At 39.9% G+C, this 23,581-nt stretch overlaps 1 protein-coding gene across 1 annotated transcript in view; it reads left to right on the top strand.

Annotated features, from left to right (window-relative positions):
- The window catches only part of CENPE (centromere protein E), a 39,125-nt gene extending 17,668 nt beyond the window's left edge, over positions 1-21,457 (top strand). The window contains exons 23-44 of the mRNA XM_054162748.1: positions 308-622; positions 1,452-1,766; positions 1,962-2,120; positions 3,358-3,558; positions 4,737-5,012; positions 5,122-5,280; positions 6,098-6,319; positions 7,389-7,547; positions 8,443-8,661; positions 9,758-9,895; positions 10,721-10,921; positions 11,005-11,145; positions 12,590-12,802; positions 14,523-14,732; positions 15,220-15,429; positions 17,116-17,337; positions 17,939-18,142; positions 18,621-18,733; positions 19,188-19,285; positions 19,725-19,887; positions 20,268-20,527; positions 21,360-21,457. Coding sequence (XP_054018723.1) covers positions 308-622; positions 1,452-1,766; positions 1,962-2,120; positions 3,358-3,558; positions 4,737-5,012; positions 5,122-5,280; positions 6,098-6,319; positions 7,389-7,547; positions 8,443-8,661; positions 9,758-9,895; positions 10,721-10,921; positions 11,005-11,145; positions 12,590-12,802; positions 14,523-14,732; positions 15,220-15,429; positions 17,116-17,337; positions 17,939-18,142; positions 18,621-18,733; positions 19,188-19,285; positions 19,725-19,887; positions 20,268-20,527; positions 21,360-21,457 — 4,296 coding nt within the window. The remainder of the gene's footprint in view (positions 1-307; positions 623-1,451; positions 1,767-1,961; positions 2,121-3,357; positions 3,559-4,736; positions 5,013-5,121; positions 5,281-6,097; positions 6,320-7,388; positions 7,548-8,442; positions 8,662-9,757; positions 9,896-10,720; positions 10,922-11,004; positions 11,146-12,589; positions 12,803-14,522; positions 14,733-15,219; positions 15,430-17,115; positions 17,338-17,938; positions 18,143-18,620; positions 18,734-19,187; positions 19,286-19,724; positions 19,888-20,267; positions 20,528-21,359) is intronic.
- Positions 21,458-23,581: the final 2,124 nt, after the last annotated feature.

The following is a 23,581-nucleotide window of genomic DNA, read 5'->3' on the forward strand; positions in this document are numbered from 1 at the left end:
GCATCTAAACATTGTTGAAGAGCACCACTCCAGTCCTAGTTCAAACATTGGAAAAAAGACCTATTTAAAATGCCTGTAACTCCCCAGGTGTTCTTTAAGATTATTTTTTTAAAGGGCTTGCCAGTCTTGATTCTGTTGGAAGGATTTTTTTGATGGCTTCTGCCAAACAAAGCAAAACCTGATGTACCACGATGTGTGCTTGCCTGTACTTCATTTCCTGTATTTGTGTATGAACCTCTTCTTATGCACCTATGAGAAATACTGATTTAGAAAATGCTATTAATACTGATTTCTTTTCTATTGGCAGATTCTTGAAAAATGTGAGGAGCTACACCTCTTAAAATTGGAAAGGGAGAAGCTGCTTTCTGAAGTAGCTGATAGTGAAATTAGACTTCAAGAGATGACTGAAGAAATTAGAAAAGCAAAAGACGATCTGGCAGATGCACAACTCAAATATGTAAAGTCTGATCAGGAATATCTAGCACTTAAACAGCTCCACGAAGAGCTAGAGCAAAAATACATATCTGTATCAGAAAACAATGAACAAATAAAGCTCCAAGTAGATGTTCTAGCTCAAGAAGCACAAGAGGCTAAAACAGCTTTGGATGAAGGGAAATTAAAGGTTAGTGTCAGCTTGCTGCCTTTTTATTTACAGATAAGACAGTTGATGAATTAATAGTTTTAAAACAAAACACACAAACCACTTACGTTGGAGTAGTCTGAAAGGAATAAATAACACTGTCACTAAAGTTCCTCTAGGATGAGTGGATGTTACTTCTATGTTGAGTGTATAAGATTGCAGGGTTATGAAGCTTAATGGACCTGCTTCATAGTCAAAGAATTTTGTTGTGTTGCTCCAGGTTATATATTGTTCTATATCTGACCTTTCAATTCTTTTTTCCACTCTTAAATTCTACCTTTACTATGCAAGTTTTACTCTTTATTTTAAAATATGCTGCTATGACCTACTCTAGTCATAGAAACAGTTTCCTCCTTGAACTGAAGTCTGTTTAGAACAGATCAATTAAACTAAAAAGAATTACTGCTCCAGCAATTTGGAGGGAGGGGGAAAAAAACCCTGAAAATGTGTATTTTGGACAAGACTTTATAACACTGATATGGCTGTCATAGTCCAGCTATGGATTTGGTAACTCTTAACTTGATTTTGAAGATCTGCTACGGTTCTTTGTGTGGTGGTGTGTTATGTCTTACTACAGTAGGACTTCTGATAAGGAGAAACCACAGGAAGGCTGCACAACCAAATGCTTATTTCGGGTGGACAGCAATATATAAGCAGTGACTTAAAGTGAAATTATTAACTCCAGATTTGCTGATGGAAGACTAAAATCTCAGCCTCTCTAAGCTAATATAAGGTTCTGTAAGATTGTGTACACCTCATGCAGTTTTGCATAACAGTGGAAGTGTGTGACCTTTTCCCTCTCCAATTAAAGCTCATCAGCAGAATTAAAGAACTGGAAGAGGAGACAGCAGAGTACAAACAGCAAGTTCTTGAGGTAAGAGAAGAACATATTCGGACTCAGCAGAAGTTAAATGAATTGGAACAATTGGAAGGGCAAGAAAAGATGATGGAGATGAGACTGGAGACCAAGGAGTCAGAGATCCAGGCAGTTCTTCAGCAGCTTACTGAATGCCAGGAAAAAGTGAAAACTCTAACTCAGGAAAGAGATGACCTGAAGCAAAAAGAGGAGTCTCTCCAAGCCGAGACAGACCAACTCAAAGAGGATATAAAGGACACTGTTTCAATGGTAGGAATTCTGTTTGTATAGAAAAAGACCATACCTCTAAGGGGAGGAGTATAACAACTCTTAAAACATTAAAATACATAGGGGACTGGAGTTTTGTGTGGGTTTGGTTTATTGTTTTGGGGTGGTTTTGTAATTGAATGTTTACTAACACAGCACAATAGTTGTTTTTTCTCTGTGGGTTTTCTTTCCTCAAAGAACATTCTGGCACAGGAAGAACTGAGAAGTGCCCAGAGTTCTCTCAAGCAAGCCCAGGACACAGTCAAGAAGTTAGAAAAAAGTATTTCTGAAAAAGAATCTCAGATTCTGAGTGTTGAAGAGACACTTGGGAAGACCATTAAAGAACTAGAAATAAAGGTATGATGTTAGGTAATAATTCAAAATAAAAATGCTTTTAATGTGTTTTCTAACACAGAAAACAAGCCTAATTCATCTGCTTACAGTATTTTCTGCTTGTCCTTGGAAATATTCTAGGCTTTTGGTAAGTAGTGGGCAGGAAAATAGTACTGCCTGATCCAAGTCTTCATGAGCTTCTGATCTACTGCTGTAGAGGTACAGGCTGTAATGTGACACTGGTGTGAGCCATGGCTGTCAATTTGAGCTGTGGCATTACAGGGCAGATGAAAGAAGAGATTAGGGTTTTACAATGCTTAGTCCCAATAAGAAATGTAGTACTTGGTTGTAAATGGCATCTTGGTTCCCAACATACAGTTGGGAGGCTGATCTGCTGGGTATTTTGAGATGGACTTGTCAACAACTGACAGAAGCGTGCTGGGAGTATTGTATGGTCCATTGCTTCAGCAGCACAGTTCCTCTGGAGGGGGAACTGGTAGTGCTTGACTTAGTGGCAACTGATATATTCCAGTGGCCATCAATCAAGCATTTGCATGTTTTAGAACAGATGTGTAGAAATCTCACAGGTGTTTCTTGTTTGGCTCTTTCTCATACTTTTTCTGGATAATCTGGCTGCTGTTGCAGAAGAGGCTGCCAAAAGGTTAGCATTTAAGGGCAACAAAGTTGGTGAGGGGTTTGGAACACAAGCCCTATGAGGACAGACTGAGGGAGCTGGGGTTGCTTAGCCTGGAGAGAAGGAGACTCAGGGGAGACCTTCTTGCTCTCTACAACTACCTGAAGGGAGGTTGTAGACAGGCAGAAGTTGGTCTCTTCTCCCAGGCAAGCAGCACCAGAACAAGAGGACACAGTCTCAAGCTGCACCAGGGGAGGTTTAGGCTGGAGGTTAGGAAGAAGTTCTACACAGAGAGAGTGATTGCCCATTGAAATGGGCTGCCCAGGGAGGTGGTGGAATCGACATCATTGGAAGTCTTGAGGAGAAGATTTGATATGGTGCTTGGTTGCATGGTTCAGTTGATTTAGGGGGTGTTGGATGATAGGTTGGATGTGATGATCATGAAGGTCTCTTCCAACCTGTTTTATTCTATTCATTTAAAACAAAGCAGATGACAAAGGCCAAAGGCTCAGTTCTGGAGTTTGAATGATTTCATTAGTGGATTACCGATCATTACTGTAGCAGTGACGTGAAACTCGATTTTTTTTTTAAACTGATGGGTGTTTTCTTTCCACTCCATTTTAATAGCTGTCACAAATGACAGAAGAAATAAAAACCATCCCATCAGAGAGAGACCAGCTGGCTGAGGGAAAATCAGAGAACTGTAGAGAAAGCAATGAGCTTCAGATGCAAAAGGAACAGATCTTTCTTCTCACACAAGAGAACAACTCATTGCGGGATAAACTGGACAGTTTGTGCTTAGCAAAAGAACATGGAGAAGGAAATCTGGTAAGTATGCTATGAGTGAAAATAATTTGCAAAAGCCAACTGGAGTCCTACTACTTGTCTGCAGATCATTAAACATCAGGATTACTGATGCTTACTTAAAATAATCCACTCTTTTGGCTGTATATAGATGACTAGTGGTAGAATGCCAAACATTTTTCTGTTAACAAGATTAATTTGATACAGGATGATGATGTCCTGGGGGGTTCTGCACAGAGACATGGCTATATGTTGAAGAAATTGAGGCTAAAATTTGCTAGTCTGGAAAGAACACTTATGCTTTTTTCCAAAGTATAGATAGAACTAACTTTTCCTGGCAGTGACAGGGACACTGCAGCCAACATTTTCTGAAAGTGGATGTGCTGTGACTGTGTGTGTATATGCAAACAGTCAAGTATGTCAAGTCAAGACATTGAGGCACTTGAATGTGTCCAGAGAAGGGCAACGAGGCTGGGGAGAGGCCTTGAGCACAGCCCTATGAGGAGAGGCTGAAGGAGCTGGGATTGTTTAACCTGGAGAAGAGGAGGCTCAGGGGTGGTGACCTCATTGCTCTCTACAACTACCTGGAAAGGTGGTTGTAGCCAGGAAGGGGTTGGTCTCTTCTCTCTAGCAACCAGCACCAGAACAAGGGAACACAGTCTCAAGCAGTGCCAGGAGAAGTTTAGGCTTGAGGTGAGGAGAAAGTTCTTCACGAAGAGAGTCATTCGTCATTGGAATGTGCTGCCCAGGGAGGTGGTGGAGTCACCATCCCTGGAGGTGTTCAAGAGGAGATTGGATGTGGCACTTGGTGCCATGGTCTAGTCATGAGGTCTGTGGTGACAGGTTGGACTCGATCTTTGAGGTCTCTTCCAACCTTAGTGATACTGTGATGCGATAGAGTAAAGGAATCTCAAGGAAATTTTGTCTTGGCATCATTGTCTACTGCTGACACTAGATACATGGATAAAGGTTTCTGTATTTTGGTTGTTTGGGTATCTTGTTTCATGTCTGATTCTTTCTTTTATAACCTCAGGCTTAACCTATGATGGTGAAACTCTGCTTCTGGTAACTCATTTCAGAAGTCAAGTTTTATTTTTGTCTCATTTTAAGAAATTTGAGTTGCATATTGAGCTAATCTTATTCTTAGCTTCTATTAAAGCTGACTCCCAAATTGTGTTGATTTCTGTCTCTGTATAAAATAGATATCACAGATTCACGAACAATCTATTGAGCAAGAATTATTCCTTTTGAGAGAAGAGCTGGACCAGACACAAAGGAAGCTGCTTGAAATGAAGGCAAATGAATGCCAAGGAGAACCTGAAAAAATGGGGAGAACAGAGCCTACTCTAGAATTGCCTGACTGTCAAGAAGTGAGCACTCAGACAGAAAAAGGAGATGAGAATCTTGTAACGCAACTGGAAAATCTCCAAAATGAGAGAGACCAACTAAGAGAAACAATACAGGAGACAACTAGCAAGGTAAGAAAAATGACCCTATTCCTTTAGGATAATAGCTTTAGTAAATTTCTGTCTTGAGTCTTGGAAGTACCTTGGGTTTTAACATATTTAAACCATGTTGTGCTCAAAGAATTCAGAGATGATGGAAGAGTTGAGATGTGCTCGTAACTCTCTCAAACAACACCAGGAGGCTATTGTGGAACTGAAAGGAAGTATTTCAGAGAAAGAAAATCAGCTCTTGGAAGCACAAGAGTCATTGAAGAATACAACTGGGGAACTGCAGCAGAAGGTCAGATGTGGTTTTGAGTAAACTAGAAATGCTATCAGGATGGGCAGCCCACGTTCACTGCAAACTTCAGTTTGTAAAGGTTCCAGAAATGTAACAACAAAATGTTCAGACTTCTACCTTTCCTTCCTTGTACTACTTCCCACAAAAAAAAATCCATGGATGCAGTGAAAAGATGATCAAATTATTTGACCTACAAGCCTTACATACAACTAAAGAAGCCTTAGTGCTGAATGATGGAATGTTATTTGGAATCAGTGCTGCTCTTCGTCCTCAATGCATTTTCCAGGTCTTAAACTTTCTATGTTCTAATATGTCTCTTAGCTACAGAACTTTGCAGGTACTTGAGCAGCTAAAAGGTAGTTCAGCTCATGCTTTAAGTTGCTGCGCTAGCAAATTCCTTATCTACTGATATTCATGTCTGAAGCTGTTGTAGCTTTTAGCCTTGATGCTAACAAGCATTAATATCTATCTTGTGTGTATACAGCAGTGGAGTGCTTTTCATGGAATGATAATGGTCTGCAGATTTGCTTCTGTCTGCCAATGAGATGGAAGCACTGAAATTTGACTATTCATCAAGTGTTACATCTTTAGCAGTAAGCTGATGGAAATGTCTTCTGTAAAATAATCCAGTAATAACAACCTATATGTACAGATAATGCTCGAAATATCTAATACACTTTTTAAATGAGAACTTGATTATTTGGACAACAATACATTAGGATGCTACTGGTGTTTTTTCCAAACTAACCATGGTTTCTGCCATGTTTTTTGCCCATGATTTAGAAATATTTAATACTGTCCTCCTTTGTTCTTTCAGTTCACTGAAGTAACTGAAAACCTGACTCGTGTCTCTTCTGAATATGGCAAGCTGCTGGCAGAAAAAGAACAAATGGAAAGAACAATGAACGAGCATATCTCTAAGCAGCTTGATAATATCACTGTACTTAAGCAGGAGAAAGATGAGCTACAGCAAGTAGTAGAAACTTGTAGAGCAGAAAGAGGTCGGTTGGAGGCTGACTGTCAGGAAAGCAAGGAGAGAGTATGTATGAAAAAATCTCTTCATTGTCCTGAAGGCAGCTTGTGTCACTGAATTGTTTTGGTCATGAAGCCATCTGCCATTCAGTATCTTTTCCTCTGCCTGTACTTGTTCATAGCAACAGGAAAGTAAAAATTTAGTTTACTAATTCAGTCTGGTTGTAGGAATTGGCTTCTTTTTTTCTTTCTCTATTTCCTTGCTCATTGGTTCCTGTGCTTGGTCACTGCTACACTGGCTTTAGCCACCTGCTGGACAAACACTTAGCAAGTTCCTGGTTTATCTTCCCTGTGTAGTGCGGGTTTGTGTTCAGCACTGAACAGGAGGGGTCATTTAGGTTTACAGACATGCAAGGGCTTAATTCTCCTCCACTCAGCTCCCCCTGAAGAGAAAGCAGAAAAGAAACTGATTAGCCACTCTTTCTTTCCTGTTTTACTTCCTGACAGATTAGTGAATTCAATAAGTGTACTTATAAGGACACACTACTTCAGAAGAAGTTTTTTCTGTTGCCTAATTAACTAAAAATCAAGCTGTTAAATCTGAAGTTAAAGCCTGGTAAACTTTTCTTCCCCACCAGAAGCTCAGCATATGATTTTAAGAAATGTAAATTAGTAAACTTCAAGTCCAATCACCACTGTCTTAATGTATAGACCAACTAATTCATAAGCTAAAAGTGACAAAGTAGGATTAGCAAATCTTTAATTTCACATTTGTGTCTTGCTACTAAATTGGACAACTTGTTTATGTAACTAGTGGCAGCTGCCATAGGAGTAAGTATATTTTTTATGGTGGGGTGTTCTGTTGGGGATTTTTTGGGTTTGTCATCTACATAATTTTCCTCCCAACGCTTTTTCCCTTCTTCTCTACTTCTGCCTATTTCAAACAAACAAAACTGATAAATGCTGTTTCTAAATACTGTCTTCCCTTGAAGTTCTTAAACTAAGCATGGGACAACTGCAGCTGAGGGGATTTTCTAAAGTAAAATACTTTGCCTTCTAGAAATTCAAATACTTATTCTTAATAAGCAAACCTTAGTCATACCGGGTGAACATCCATGTAATATCTTGTTCTGCAGTCCTTAAAAGTGCTGGCAGAAATGGAAGACCTACGGGGAGAACTAATGCATCAGAGAGAGCAAGCTGATATGCTGAAGAATATGCTAGCAAATAGAGAAGAGAGCTTTCAGAACACTCAAGATGAACTAAATGAAGTAATAAACGAACTGAAAGAAAAGGCAAGTACAGTAATAAACACTTCAAAGTCAGTCCTTTAAGACATCCTTGGCTGGAGAGCAGTCAGGCTGAGAGGGACCTGGGGGTGCTGGTTGACGGTAGACTGAACATGAGCCTGCAGTGTGCCCAGGCAGCTAAGAGGGCCAATGGCATTCTGGCCTGCATCAGGAACAGTGTGGCCAGCAGGAGCAGGGAGGTCATTCTGCCCCTGTACACTGCACTGGTTAGGCCGCACCTCGAGTACTGTGTCCAGTTTTGGGCCCCTCAGTTTAGGAAGGATGTTGACTTGCTGGAATGAGTCCAGAGAAGAGCAATGAAGTTGGTGAGGGGTTTGGAACATAAGCCCTACGAGGAGAGGCTGAGGGAGCTGGGGTTGCTTAGCCTGGAGGAGACTCAGGGGTGATCTTATTGCTCTCTACAACTACCTGAAGGGAGGTTGTAGACAGATGGATGTTGGTCTCTTCTCCCAGGCAAGCAGTACCAGAACAAGAGGACACAGTCTCAGGCTGCGCCAGGGGAGATTCAGGCTGGATGTTAGAAAAAAGTTCTATACAGAAAGAGTGATTGCCCATTGGAATGGGCTGCCTGGGGAGGTGGTGGAGTCGCCATCACTGGAGGTTTTTAGGAGAAGACTTGACGGGGTACTTGGTGCTGTGGGTTAGTTGCTTGGGCGGTGTTGGATTGGTTGATGGGTTGGACGCGATGATCTTGAAGGTCTCTTCCAACCTGGTTTATTCTATGTATTCTATGTATCCTCTAAATTACTGGAGTAACAGGCATTTAATCATTTGTGCTGGTTTATTGATCCAATAGATGATCTCATGGTAATGCAATTTAGTAACAGTTTTTTCTACTAGTTGTTGTTTATACTTTTTAAACCAAAACTTTTTCCAATAGGTTGCCAAGCTGAATGAGGATTTGTGTTTGGCAACTACAGAAAAGCACCAGTTGCTTGAACTGAAAGAAAAGACTGAGAGTGAAAGCAGTAAACTCTCACAGCTGGAAGAACAGTGTGACTTGCTAGCACAGGAGAGAGAGAAGCTCCAGGAAATGCTGGAAGGCGTTCAGGTGGAGAAGAACAAACTGGAGATAAACTTACAAGAGAGTGTTGATAAGGTGCTTTATCTCTGATTAAATATAAGCTCTTGGTAGAGGAAGATCATAAATTATTGAAGCTGTAGTAGAAACAAAAATCTTGCAAGTATTGATGTGTTATACCCAGACTTGAATAATATTGGTATGTTTGACTTCATCTTTCAATAACATTCCATAAGATTTATGTAAATTGTTTTTAAAATGTTACTTGAGGCTGCTTGACCTGGAAGTAAATGAGGAACCAGAAAACACAGGCTTTGTTATACTGAATAGATAAAATTTCAAATTCATTAAAAGTGTTTTGCTGTTGAGCTCCAAAGTTTTGAAACTCAAGGTGACAAGTTCTCACAGGCTTCTTCCCCTTCTGGATTAGGCATAGCTTCACAAGAGTGAAAACTAGTGAGCTGGATGGTATCTACTGAGCAGCACTTCTTGCTCAGAGTAATCACTTCAAAACATGTAGTTGAAGTCTATGGTGGGGAGAGAATCTTTTACTCTCTTGACTAGTATCCTCTGATTCACCTGTGAGTATTCATTTGTCTTGCTGCTAAAATTCAACTTCACAGGGAATTCAGAGGCTCAGTGAAAGGAATGATAGTTCTATAAGGCCAAACTGGATGGGGCTCTGAGCAACCTCGTCTAGAGTGAAGTGTCCCTGCTCATGGCAAGGGGTTGGAACTAGATGGTCCTTGAGGTCCTTTCCAACCCTGACAAATTCTATGGTTCTGTAAAGAATTATCAGATCACTTAACAGTACTGACAAGAGTCCAAGTCATAAACCTGTTAAGTAATTTCTAGATGGTGATGTGAATTCTACCCAAATCGTCTCTCTGCTTTGTGTTAATCATCTGTAAACAGGAATTGCTGAAAGTATGTCCAAATATGTTTGTAGCACACTTTGTCTAATTCTCAAAGGATTTCTTGGTGTACAGGTTGACAGGCTTTGCTTAGGGAAACAGGAAAGTTTCAAAGACACAGAACTTGACATTTCCTGTACACAGACTGAAGGTGCACTCTTTCATGACAAATATTTTTACTTCTGTGACGCACTGTCTGTATGGCCTGGTGTGTAACAGATTCACATGTATAAAATCAATGAAATCAACTTCTACTCCAGATTCTTGAAACTGAGAAGAAATTGAAACAGCAACAAGAGCTCCTCAGGGAAGAGAAGATCAAAGCTGAAGAAAGGGAAGAATGTTTGTCAAAGGTTCAGAGGCAGTCAGATGTTTTGAAGGACAGCCTAACAAACAAGGTAGAGAGTTTTGGTTTTAGTACCTGGTCAGTTTTCTGATGCTCTGTTTCTGCTGTGCTAAACTTTTGCACAGACAAATCCTGATCTCTTTTTATTCTTAGCACACCATTATTTTCTGTGGGTGCTAAACAAGCATGAACATGGACAAAGCATTTTGTATTAGTTTCTTTAGTGATGTTTAGAAATGGCATTGTCTGCTTTTGGTCATTCCATGAGAATGGACACCAACTATCCAAGTGCAGGCTTAGTGTAATAGTCACTAATTGTGCATGTATTTGTTTAGCCTTTAAAAGGCACTGTGAGACACTGAGACAGAACCTAAGTGGGTTTGGAATCTTTGGTGCTTTGCATACTTTCAGCTTATCACTTGGCTGCTGCCAATTCAGTCTTTTGTCACTTCTCTCGCATTTCACTTGTCAAACTGTCTGTAGATCAAAGAATATAATTAAAGATTGGCTTAAATTAGCAAATGTCTTATTTGCTCTAGCAAATATAGCAGTATAAAGGCTGTTTTATTGCCCCTCTCTTATGTTAGTCTTCTATTTTCATTTCTTTTGTGATGTGGGTGTATGTTGATTGCCTTCTTGCTTCTTCTTGAAGACCAAAGCTGACTATAGGAGTGCTGAGTTGTGTTATTCCTACTTTTTTTTTTTTTCCCAGGTGATTAAAGCACCATAAAGATGTTTAAATTTTTCTTTAGTGTGAATTTTAGTTATTGGAAGCTGTCTTGTTTTTCACACAAACTGATCTGAGTACTTCATAGGGAAGTACACAAACCAGAACAAAATCCTAATTTTTGGCTTTTTTTTTCTCCACTACTTATAGATTCAACAGTTAACTGAGACGCTAAATAGCATATCATGTGAAAAAGACCAGTTACTGACTGAAAAAACTAGCCAGTCCTTCCAACTTCAAGAACAAATCTCATCAATTAATCAAGAAAAAGATGAGCTACAAAAACTTCTCCAGGATGTAAGGTCTGAGCGGGACCAGCTCAAGACAGAGTTACAAAAAAGATCTGAGATGGTTGGTATTGCAAGTTGCATACCTAACTTATTTGTAAATTCTCCTCTACAATTAGTATTTATATCTATATGCTTCTATTTCAGTGTGAAATACATTCAAAACTGGAAGGTCCTCTTGACCCACTGAAGCAGAGAAACCTGAGTCATGTGTCCATTCAGGTGAACTCACTGGATAATGCAGAGCAGGTGACTGACAGCCTGAAAGAGAAAACCTTGAACACTGAGGTAAACTTATTTCTCTGCTTACTTTAAGGATGCATGTAAAGCCTTTAACACTGAGTATAAACCTACCTGCTCTATGATCTGTAAAACTGTATATTGTGCTAGGACTGCAAACAATGGGATCAGTTGATTTGCTTTTGCACTTCAGCAACTGTATATCTTGCTTCAAGAATGTTAAACTGAACTCCTCAGTTACTGAGACTTCACTTGATGTCATTGCTGTCCAATCACCCCAATAAAAATAACTACAGTAATGTAGAAGTGCTTCAACATTGACTTCCACAAAATCTTCCCTAGATCCTCACATCTGTTACTCGCTATCAAAAATAAATGGTTTAAAATATATTAATTAGCTTCCTTCAGCAGAATAGGCAGCTCCTGTCATTCCCCTAGTGTTTGGATAATTAAGTGTCCTGAGTACCCTCCCACAGATCAGGATTACAAGTCTCCTGAAAGCCCAAAGAAACCAGGTTTTATGCATGTGTGAAATACTTTGCAGTGTGTACCATTGTACTGCACTCTGTATAGCTTTGCAGCAGACTTGGGCATCATTTTATACATGCTAGAGAAGTCCAAGTGTTGCTTCAGTTACCATCAAAAGTAATGAAGGACCAAATTGTGGAAGTGGGTTATGTAGTTTTCTCCATTCACACTGTCCTCCTATTTTACATCAGCAGTAGAGAGCTCATGAGGGAATTAAGCATCAGCTGCCCCTTCTTAATGCCATTCTTCTCTTCTGGCTTCTGTTATATGTATTGATCTTGTCTGCTGCTTCCTTGTGCAGGTTTAGCATGTATCTTGTTCATTCCCCTGTACAAGATACCATACTACTGTATGTTCCTTCTAATGCTATTCTGTACAGGGAAGCATTAACCTGGTGAATCCTGCTGCTTTCAACTAAGAATCAAAGATGGGAGGTAGTATGCCTAGGAGGTCACTTGAAAATACATAACCTAGTTTCACATGATGCTTGAGGTGCTGGTTGCTGAGTGTCGGCAAGCCTGTACGTTCTCAGTCTGGTCACTGCTTGATCGTGTCTCACATTTTATGGCAGAGCGCTAGGAACACTCCCATGATCCTGGTCTTTCAACAAAGGACCAAGCAGATAACTTGGGAACCCAACTGGCAAGCTTGTGGAAAGCCAACCATTTAGTTTCATGCCTGAGCCATGCGTCTCTACATCCAGGCAATCTAATCAGGAAAATCTAATCTCATGAAAGAGATGCTCTGGAAAAATAAGAAATCCTCTGCTTTTGTGCCTGTCTTACAGTTTTAGTTTTATTCCTGTGGCAAGTCAAAACTCAAGTCTTGGTCCTATTAAGTCTTGTTGTAAAACCATACCTACTGTAGGGGGCAGTCCTGGAGTCTGGTTGCTGATATTAAGCTTCTGTTTATAGCTGGTCACTCTTCCTTACCATAACTGGATGAATTTTTCACCTGCTTGTAGGAGCTTCTTGAGAAATTCCTGACCATGGAGAAAAGGTGTGAATGCCTCTCTACAGTGTCTCTTAAGCTAAAGAGTGACCTGGAGAGTCAGAAAGAACTGATAGCTGTAATACTGCCTCAGCTTTCATCAGAAGAGAGTAACCAACTCAAAAAACTTCAAATGGCAAATGAGAACGTAAATGCTCATCTCCAGAGTTTATTGTACAAACTGAAGGTACCAACTTAAAATACTTCAAATTGCTTTGGTTTGGTTAATGATCTCAGTATTAACAGCTGGGGTTCTATATACTCTAGCTTTGATTTTATTTTTTTGGTGAATCCATATCTTGTGGGAAATAAATTGATAGTAAGTGCTTTATGGTCCTGAAAACCTGGAACTATGTAATTCAGTGACACTGGGTTGTAGATTGGCTGTTTTGCACAGCACTACTAGTTCATATTAATTGGGGGATTTTATTGTTGTAGTCCATCAAATTATGGACCCCTAAGTATGTGTTTCATTGTGGGTGAATGAGACATGAAAGATGCCTCGGAGATGCATGTTTAATCTGCAGGACTACACAAGTAGTATAATAAATTCCATGGCCTTGCAGACCTTACCCAGTCTGTAGTTCAGTGGAGAAACTGGTTCCAGTTATCAGGGGGAAAATCATGGACAGTTTGGGAAGGCAACTGGTGAAATTCCTGTTACCATATGCAGAAACACAGTAAACAGTTGGGGGGAGGCATGTTTATTTACAATGAATCTTTAAGTGATTTTGGTTGTGGAAGACTGGGCGATGGCAGCAGGTGCAGGTCTGAATGGAGAGGTTTGAGTCAAGTATATAAACTTTCTCCTCTCCTATGAGGACAGCCTGGGGGAGTTGGGGCTTTTCAGCATGGGGAACAGAAGGCACCAGAGAGACCTTGTAGCTTTCTGTTTAAAAGGGGGCCTATAAAAAAAGACAAGGAGAAACTTTTTTAGCAGCTCTTACTGCAATAGGATAAGGGGTGATGGTTTTAAACAGAGGATAGATTCAGACTATATGGAAGGATAAAACATCTTTACAATAAGGATGCCCAGATAGGTGATGGATGCCCTGTCTTTGGAAACATTCAAGGTCAGGTAAGGCAAAGCTCAATCAGATCTAGCTCATGTCCCTGCTTAATGCAGGGGAGTTGGACTACGTGACCGTTAAAGGTCTTTTCCAACCCAAACCATTCTGTGATCTTGAGTCTGTCATCCATAAATACCCATTAGCTACAAAGCTGAACTACTACTCTGGAGATGCTTATTTCCTAACTTCAGAGAGGTTTGGGGTTTTTTTCCCCCAGATGCCTTTTAACTTCTATATTACAGTTTAAGTAGTGATCTTGACTGGAATAAAGCTTTAAATCTGTGCAGTGATGTTCCTGTAGATCTGCGTCTTTCAAAACTAAGATTGAAAAGCTAAGGAGCCTCTGTTAAATTTAAAGACTAGATTCCTGGAAGGCTGTCTTGAGCCCTTTAGGTTTTTTGGCTGTTTTAGAAGCCCACAGAAAATAGCTTAACTTAAAAATACTGACCCAGATCAAAGTCTTATATAGCATAGCTATAGAATCATAGAATTGTCAGGGTTGGAAAGGACCTCAAGGATCATCTCGTTCCAACCCCCCAGCCATGGGCAGGGACACTTCATACTAAATCAGGTTGCTCGGAGCCCTATTCAGCCTGGCCTTAAAAACCTCCAGTGATGGAGCTTCTACCACCACCCTGGGCATCCTGTTCCAGTGTCTCACTAACCTGATGGTGAAGAACTTCCTGTACAGTACATACAAACTCTTAGCTGACTCAGTTGTCCCAGACACCAATGGGCTAGGAGTAAATAGAACAGATTAAAAGTATGGGATTTTAGCTGGATGTAGGGTACTGTTTTGAAGCATGCTCACAGATACATCCTGTGCTTCTACAACAGTTTCTGTTCAGTCGTATTTGCTCAAAGAGAAGGGACTATTATGCTACTGTTAACAAACATGAAATGGAGCTGCTTGAGGAAAAGAGAAAACAAGATGAGCTACGAGCTCAGATTCAGTATCTCAGGAAGATTTGGATGAACCAGACTGAAATATCCTCTGAAGAGTTAAACAGCAGTGAAGTGCCGCAGAGTTTGCACTTGGATGCAGAGGTAGTATTTGAAATCATTTTCACACAGCCTTGGTGTTTCTCAAGGGATGGGGTTGTGCTAAAAGCAACAGTGGCATTGCTTTTCTGTTAAGATTTCACTAAAGAGGTGCATGGAGTTTGGGTTGGGTTTTTTTAATGCTTCTAATTCTACTATGAAGATTCTGTTTTATAGGATGGCTCAAAGTGAAATTACAAGGTTATAAACAGTTGAAATGTTGTCACTCATTTGACCTATAAAGTGTGTACTACCTGATACCACGATGTCTTTTGGAAACTTCAGGTCCATAATATTTTTTTCCTCCTTCTCACCTGCCACAAGAATGTAGGTTGTCTTCTCATTTTCCCAGTAAGGTATAATTTAACTACAGTGACACTCCTTTTATACACTAATCAGATATGAAAATGGACTTGCTGAAAATAATGGTAGCTAAGAGGGTAAAACATGGAGCTTACAAAGTATTTAAACTTGAATTCTCTCTCTTCTGAAGAGCCTTCTCAAAGATGTATCAGAAATGGAAAGTGAACTTCTTTGCATGGAGGCAGAGCTTCATCAGCAAGAAAGTTCTAGGAGAGAAACACTACAGTTCTGGGAAGCTGTTTCAAGAACTGAGTGTGATGCAGAGGAACTTAAAGAAGCGTTACAGAAAGATTATGAAAGGCTTTTGCAAGGCATCAAGGTCTGGACTCCTAAATCAAAGGTGAAGTTAAGTCTTCAATTTGGATTGTATTATAGAGGCCTGTAAATGTCTCTAACCTGAATGAAAATGAAACACATAAAAGGCTATTAAAAGATTATTAATTAGCACTTTGTATTTTCATACTGAACTGACTGTAAGATGTCAGAATACTTAAGTTATTTTTCTCAAGATTTCTTGTGTGTTCAAACTTGGAAACCTCCTTTGTGAAAAAAAAAACATTTGCTAGGCATGCATGTGAGGCTTTTTCTTTATTTGCATTTCTTACCAGACTAAACTTGAAGATAGGTTCCAAGCTGTTGAATAGCTTTGCTTGAAGAACTTGGCAGCATGATAGTCTCGTCACTGTAAATCTCAGCAGCGATTACCTGCTCTCTTCAAAATACCTTCACTGAAACTATTTCAGCTATTCTTAAAATTCAGTTGTGGTTTACATTATTGTGCTTTTTCTCACTTCAAGTTCGTTCAACCTTCATTTCTCTTGTGTGTTTGGGGTTTGATTTTTTTTTTGTGTGTGTGTGGTTTTTTTCTTTGTACTGCTTGCCCCCTTTGGAAAATAGGAAGAGTCTTTTACGGGGTTAAGTGCTTCAGGAGATTTCATGTCTGAAGTGTGTTCAACATTTTCCAAACAGTTTATGGAAGGGAATCCACTACTTTCAGAGTTGTTAGGAACAGTGTGTGTTAAGAGTATCCTGGAAGTTCCTGGTCTGCTCATGCTATTATTCTTTCCAGTAGGACTGGTCTGGAGTCGAAGCTCATCAGCCTTCCTCCTTCAGTGTTGTGACTCAGTTCAGTCCTGTTCAGCTTAGCCTAGTTTAAAAACTCTTCCGCAGAGTCAGTTGCCACTCTTGACTTCTTCAGGATTTCACAATGTTGACAGGCATCTTAGAGGAATTTCCTGACAGGCATATGATATGGGGAAAAGCGTTCAGCAAACAAAAATATTCTGTTATGTTATATCCTGGCAAGGGAAGCTTTCTTTTACCTTGATGTATGTTTCCTCTCTACTGGCTTTGCTCCCTTTACTCCATGAATACATTCTAGCAAAATCTTCTCATTTTCTACTGACATGCTCTACAACTACCTGAAAGAAAGTTGTAGTGAGGTGGGGGTTGGTTTCTTCTTTGAAGTAACTAGTGATAGAACAAGAGGAAATGGCCTCAGACTGTGCCAGGGGAGATTTAGGCTGGATAGTAGGAAAATTTCCATTACAAAAAGAGAAGCCAGGCATTAGAACAGGCTGCCCAGGTAGGTGGAGTTACCATCCCTGGAGATGTTCAAAACTTTGTAGACAGAGTATTTAAGGATATGGTTTAGTGGGCATGGTGCTGTTGGTTTGACAGTTGGACTTAATCTTAGTTTTTTTTCCCAATCTTAATGATTTTTATGACCTTTAAGAAGACATTCTAATCTCCTTTGCTTCTGCAATGGTCATGTTGGTTTGAATTAATGCAGAAATACTGGTAAATTGTGATGCATCTTTTTGTGCCACTTCCTGCCTCCCCCTCTCTTGGAAACTGAACTTGTCTCTTGGGAGGGATTCCACTTCTCATAGCAAGTATGTTCAAGTGGGACACAGAAACAAGACTCTAAAATGAAACAGTTAAAGATACTCCCTGTTTCTTCATTGACCTTATTTCTAGTTGATTCAAAAATGATTTAAAACTTCTCTATATTACTTATTTTCAGACACTCTATCAGCTTTCTTTAGAGCTGGATGCCAGCATTGCCAACTATCGTGAAAACGCCAATGTGGAATCAAAACAGAGAAAAGAGATAACTGAGAAGTTGCTGCAGGAATTGAAGATTCTTAAAGATCAGCTGGCCCCTGATGGCTCTGCCAGTCTCGCCTCAGAAGAAGAAAACTGCAGGCTTCACAACAAACTAAAGGCTGCAGAACAAGATAAAAAGGTACCAATATCTGTTTCTAGGGAAAACTCCTGTGATGCTGGGTTTCAGAGAGAGAACACTGGGGGGGGAGGGGGGGGGGCGGGAGGCAGGAAATATAGATGGCAACTGTAAATCTCTGCCACAATGTAATGGGCCAGATTGTACTTCAGTTTTGCAGCTGCTTACTTTTTTTATTTGCAAGATGCAAGTTTCAGCTCTTGCCTGTAATATGATTATGTTAATTGCCTGCCTTCTGTACATAGATAGCTGTCAGAAATCCATTTAAAACATGATCACTTGGTTTGAGGCACTGGTTTGAAGTGTGATAGTCTTGCTACTTCCTTTTGTGGTATTTACTGTCAAACTGGAGCAGAATTGTCTTTAATCCTAGAAATTGAGGACACTGTCCTATACTGTTTGTCATTCTTTCATTTAGACTTGAGTGTCCAAAACACTGAGAAGTGGCACAGAGGAGCGAGGTAGACACCAAGAGTTTCTGTGGAGCCTCTAGCATTGGGTTGGGTTGTGTGATTCGAGTTCTTTCTGTTCAGGCTGCAGCCATGTACTGTTACTGTTATCCCTTGGCATGACTACTTATAACGGTGTGGTATATATTCCATAGGCTATGGAAGTCAAAATTCAGAAGTTGGAAAATGAAATAAATGAAGTAGCAAAAGATGTTGAAAAGAAAAATGACAGGATAAATGAGTTAGAAGAACAGATAACAAGAAGAGTGTCAGTGAGTGAGCTCACCCAACTGCAAGCCAAACTAGATGAGACAGAGAAGCAGCTCAGAACTACCTTAACAGTGAATCAGAGTCTTCAGGTATGAGCATTCTCATTTCCCTCCGATTTCAGAGAGAACCTGGATCTCTAAAAATGTACTGTTCTGTATGGTATTCTTAGAGTAAAGCTCTAGTTGCCTGCTTTAAGTGCAGTTTCCAGTTTGACTAATGTAGCACCTGTGTTATGGGATTAGAAGCTAAATTGATCGCTTGTGCATGATCCATTTCTGAAACTTTCTAAAAAGACCTTAGTTTTGAGTGAAGCATGAGCTGGTTTTTTTCTATGTATTTTCTTACTAGTTCAAAATATTGTTGTATCTATAAACAAGTATGATTGCGTACACCAATCGTGTACACTGGATACACCAGAATTGGGATACAATTAATAGTAGAGTGTACTTGACAACATGGGCATTCTTAATTAGAAATAGCTTCCTGTTCCCAGTCTTGCTCTGTAAAGACAGAGTAAGCAACTCTTAAATTCGTTGCCTGTCTTCCAACAGTACTTCTTATTTTCAGGCCCAAATAGATAAAGGCACTGAGGGGTACAAAGAAGAAATTGATTCTCTCAAAACACAACTGGTAAAATGTGATATGGCAAGAATGAAAACATTCAACACTCTTGATAAGAAGTAAGTTAAATTTTTGTTTCACTTCCCAGCTACTGCAGTTCCGGCTTCTACTTCCCCTCTGCCCCGAACATGAGCATTCAGCTTTAGGTGTCGTAGGATTGTCATAGATTCCAGACAGCAAAAAACCTTAACACATCTCAAGTTGATTCCTTCCTCGTTTGAACTCCTTCCCTATACACCCACCAAAAGTTCTCATCAATGAAGTAACCCTTCTGACAAAAGAGGAGGTGGAAGCATTAATAGAAAGCACTTTATTTCTCAGAAGGGACACAGTGTAATTGTAGTTCAGCTTCTAGTTTTCTGCATTTTACCTGAAATCTAACTGTCCCAAGTTTTATGTGTATAACTTGGGTATGTTTTGTAGCAGACTCAGTTAGAAATCAAACTAAGTCTTTTGCAGCTGTAGTAACTGTTAAACTGAGGACTTCTGTTATTCTCTTCTTGCCCCATACAGACTTGCTGATTATAAAGCTGTTGCAGAACACCAAAAGCAACAGATAAAAAAGCTCCAAGAAGATCTTAGAAGAGCATATCAAGAGAAAGATGCTACTGGTAAATTAAAAAGAAATAGAAGGGATTCCTTAATTTTAAAGAATTTGCAGACCTCTTATCTCAGTGGGGATTGGGTGCCTTGGAGATGGAGTTTACAATGTTTGCTGTACACACTGCAATAGAATCACAGCAGCTAATGTATTTTTATTTCTGCAGCTGTGTTTGTACTTGTGGTGAGACAAGCTGCAGTAGCTCATGTTGCCATTTTTCCCTTGATTGACTTTACATAGTTCTAATTGTAGTTCTGATGTACCTAGCACTATTTTAATTCTAAATGGTCTAGGGAAGAATCTTAAGTTTCATATCTTCCTGACACTGAATACTGGGAAGTGTCTATGTATAAAAAAGAATAGCTGTTGTAGTGGTACTTAAAATATACATTGACTTGGTTTGAGCACTCCCCAAATAACAGACTTCTACATCTAAAACTGTTTTCTAGTGTTGCTGGAAAAGGAAAGTCCTCAGCAATCCCAGGTACCACTTACCTGTGGTGGTGGCAGTGGTATTGTGCAGAGCACACACATGCTTGTTCTAAAATCTGAGCAAGCTAAGCTACAAAAAGAGAATTTGCACCTGAAGAAACAAAATGATGATCTACTATGGTAAGCATAAAACTGATGAGCAAGATGTCAAATCCTTTGTTGCTGGTGTTTCTTTCTGGGATAAGCATAGAAGTGATTTATTTTTGTTTTTTGAAGTAATTTTAGATTTCTATAGCTGCTTTTGTTTCCAGCTAGAAGTTATTAACTTATGGTTTTGTGGTATTGAGCTTCAAGGTGCTTTTGTAGGAATGTGTCAAATGCTTGAAGATGTTTGTGTTGGAATTGCCTCAAAGCAGGCTACATAGATCCGGTCTTGCATTTTGTTTTCAGATAATACATCACAGACATAAGAATTACCTGTTGTCAGGAATCTTTGGTTAACAGAACTGCTTTAAATTTCTTAATTACATGCTCAGTTATTGAGGGTTTTCTCTCCTCAGCAACAAGCGTGAACTGAAAGAGGAACTTGTAAAATGGAAAGAGCGAGCACTGAAATGGAGAGAACAGGCCTCAAGAAAAAACACTCGAGAGGCAGTACCAAGGTCCCCAAGGAAGGCTGTGTCCTACTTCCTTGAAGAGCAAGTATCCACACCTCCTAAGGAACCTGTTTCTGAGGAAACTGTGATTCAAGACTTACCAAAGCCTTTGCCACGGGCTTGTACAAATTTCTTTGATAATTCCAGCTTGGGTATACCAGCAGGTATGTAACACAACACTGCTGCCCTGTAAAGATTTGTAGAGGCAAAATATGAGGGGTGGTCTGAGCTGAGGGCAGATGCTCTATTAAGTATGTTTCAGACCTGAAACAGTATGCAGTCTTCCTGAATAGCTAGTCAGGTGACTGGAAGGGCTGACTATCTGGAGCTGAAAAGCTTAGGTATGCTCCACAGAACCTAAATACTTAAATGAATCCTCCTTAAATGAATCCTTCACCCCTTGAAGATTGTGACCTTTCTTTTGCAGCAGTCAGTGATGACTGGTTTCTTTTTTTTTTAGTCAATTAGTAGAAGATCATTACTAGATACCTGATGCTCTAAAGTGTTTTGCTTTTTACCTATGGTTGGGTTAAGCACAGACTTCTGGCAAAACTACTCAAACTTAACTTCTGGCTAACTTTTCTGATCATCTTTGAGGAGGTAGACTTCAGTTGATGTTGAATGTGCCAATCTGCCTGGCTCTAACTGCAGTAATGGCTGTTTTTAACTTCCTCAGCCTTACTCAAGTTCTCTTGCCTGGCCTGGTGACTTCTGGGAAGTCTTAGTCATCTACACTATCATATTAGTGCTACTGTTCTCATATTTCAACTTGAACTTTGAGAAGACATGTTTGAGTTGAACAGTTCTCAAGACAGACTTCCAGAAAGCATATCACATACTGCTGTTTCTCAATAGTACAGGTCCCCTCAACACAAAGCTTGCCTCTGAGAAGCTTTAACATTTAAAACACTAATCAAGATTGAATTGCTGTATTCTTACAGCTTGTCTGTCTGGGAAAGTTCAAATGTTACACTCAAGTTTTTGTCTTCTGTACAGATACACAGTTTCCAGGACCAGAGCCTGTGGAAGAACATCTTCAGCGCTGGTTTGCAACTCCAGAGAAGGATAAAGCCCCTGATTGTACTACTCAATAAAGGGCTCTGTTCTAAGCAGCCTTTGCAGTAGGTACAGAGGGAATCTGCCTTGTACATAAGATAATTGCTTCAGGTCAAAAACTGTCAGCCTCTTTGAAGAAGTAAGAGCAGCTCTGGTAGCATGTAAATTCCTTGTTTTCCAAGTCGCTGCTTCCCACAATTGGAAAAGCTGGAATACAAGAACAAAAATGGAAAAGCAGTCATGTTGTCCAACAACTACTGGTGTGAGGGATATTCTACACTGGGGTGGTTTTGGATGGCAGAGAAAGAAAAGCCAACGTGTTGAAGAAAACAAATGAAAACAGGAATTAACTAATCTACTGTGAACCAAATTGGTCTTAAACTTCTCTGTCACTCCTAAACTGAAGTTTCTGATTTCCACAGGGCACACCACCAGGGGTTCCTTTTAAACCCCTTATACTGTTTGCAGCTCATCCTCTTGTGGTATCAAAAGTAACTTTATTTTTGCATCCTATTCTATACATCTGTTTTCCATCTGAATTGGGATACTAGGTTTTATTAATGATAAGCAGTGGCCTTGACACTTTCTTGCCACCCAGTGGAAGACAAACTGGATTATCAGGGCTGACTATTTTTACTGACCTACTAATCTGCTTTTGGGGCTTATTTTTTTTTGTATGTTTTGTATAAAAAGGGTTTTTTTGACAATAAACTTCTATGTTAAGCATTAATGCATTTGCTGGTCACTTCTTGTGCTATGATTGAAGGGTGTTGGTTACAATATTCAGTCTAAAGGGTGTCTTGTAGAGTAATCTCACCACATCCATCATTGTGCTTATTGTCTGTCCTTTAACTTCATAGAATCAGAGTGGTTTGGGTTGGAGGGGACCTCCAAAGGTGGTCATTCTAACTCACCTGTGGTGAATAGGGACATATTCCACTGGATCAGGTTCCTGAGAGTCTTGTATGGTAAAACTTGTTCCTCACATCCAGTCTAAATGTCTAACTTAAAACCATTGCCTCTCATCCTATCACTATAGGCCTTTCTGCAATAACCACTTTAGGCAGAAGTTTACTCCTGCACAACTGTTACTGGTATTTTATGTAACTCCAAGTTTCAGGAAATGGTTCAAGTGTGAAGGGGTGCTCCTTCTCCCTTTCCTCCCCCCATGGTATCTGCTACCAATTAAATACGCATTTGACACTTAAAACCTGCTATCATCTCCATTAAGAGTGAAATCATCATGCCAGTCATACCTAGTCATCCCTGCATCGCCCTTATTTTTTACCAACAAAGCTCTCACTAATGCTGGGTCTCTTGGGTATTCCTTTCAAGGTTACCCAAACTGATGAGCAAATGGTTACACTGACATGTCTCTGAGCAGTTGGCAGTTAGTTACTGCACTTGGAAGAGTCACACAAGGATTCTGAACCTGATGGAGATACTTCAGAGATCTTTAATAGGGACAACTATGCCTTGAAGAGCTGACAACTGCCAACTACTGTAACTAAGAAACTCTAAGCATTGTTCAATTTCTGATCTGCAACATGTTTTGGGAAGCCTTTAAGGACATTGCTAGCCAGCAATGCACAGGTTCTAAAAACCATCACTGAGTTTAGCACAGTAGTCTCCTCTCTTACCACATACACAGAGGAGCAATTTATTTCTGGTGTTTGTTGTGGGGGTAGAGTTTTTTGGGAGGGTTGGTTGACTGGAGTCTTGGTTGGTTAGTTTTTAACACAACCATTAAAAGATGTCCAGATTCTTTCATTCTCTCCATTCTGGTGTTTCCAATAAGTTAACCTGCCCTTACAGAAGCTGGAACAAGGTGTGTGTGCTTATAGGTCTAGCTGGATCTATCTTTTTTTATATGTGCAGTTTCAAGGGAGGGACTTGTGTTTAGTGCTTGCTTGCAACATTTCCAGATTTGGAGGTTTTTCTTGTAACTGAGCTGCAAATCAGGAACCTATTGCAGTAGGTGTCTCTGAAGTTGGTTAGCAGAAGGTTTGAGATGAGGACAACTGCTTTTAGAAATCCTAGTAATTAAAGACTTTGTTAGTGGGCAGCTGACTTACACAGCTATCATGGTCTAGCAGAGAGACAAGACACACAAAGTTAATGAGTTTATCCCAATTTACCCGCAGGGATCAGAGAGTGTTAGG

This window comes from Dryobates pubescens, chromosome 1 (genome assembly GCF_014839835.1).
Source record: "Dryobates pubescens isolate bDryPub1 chromosome 1, bDryPub1.pri, whole genome shotgun sequence".
Lineage (NCBI taxonomy): Eukaryota > Metazoa > Chordata > Aves > Piciformes > Picidae > Dryobates > Dryobates pubescens.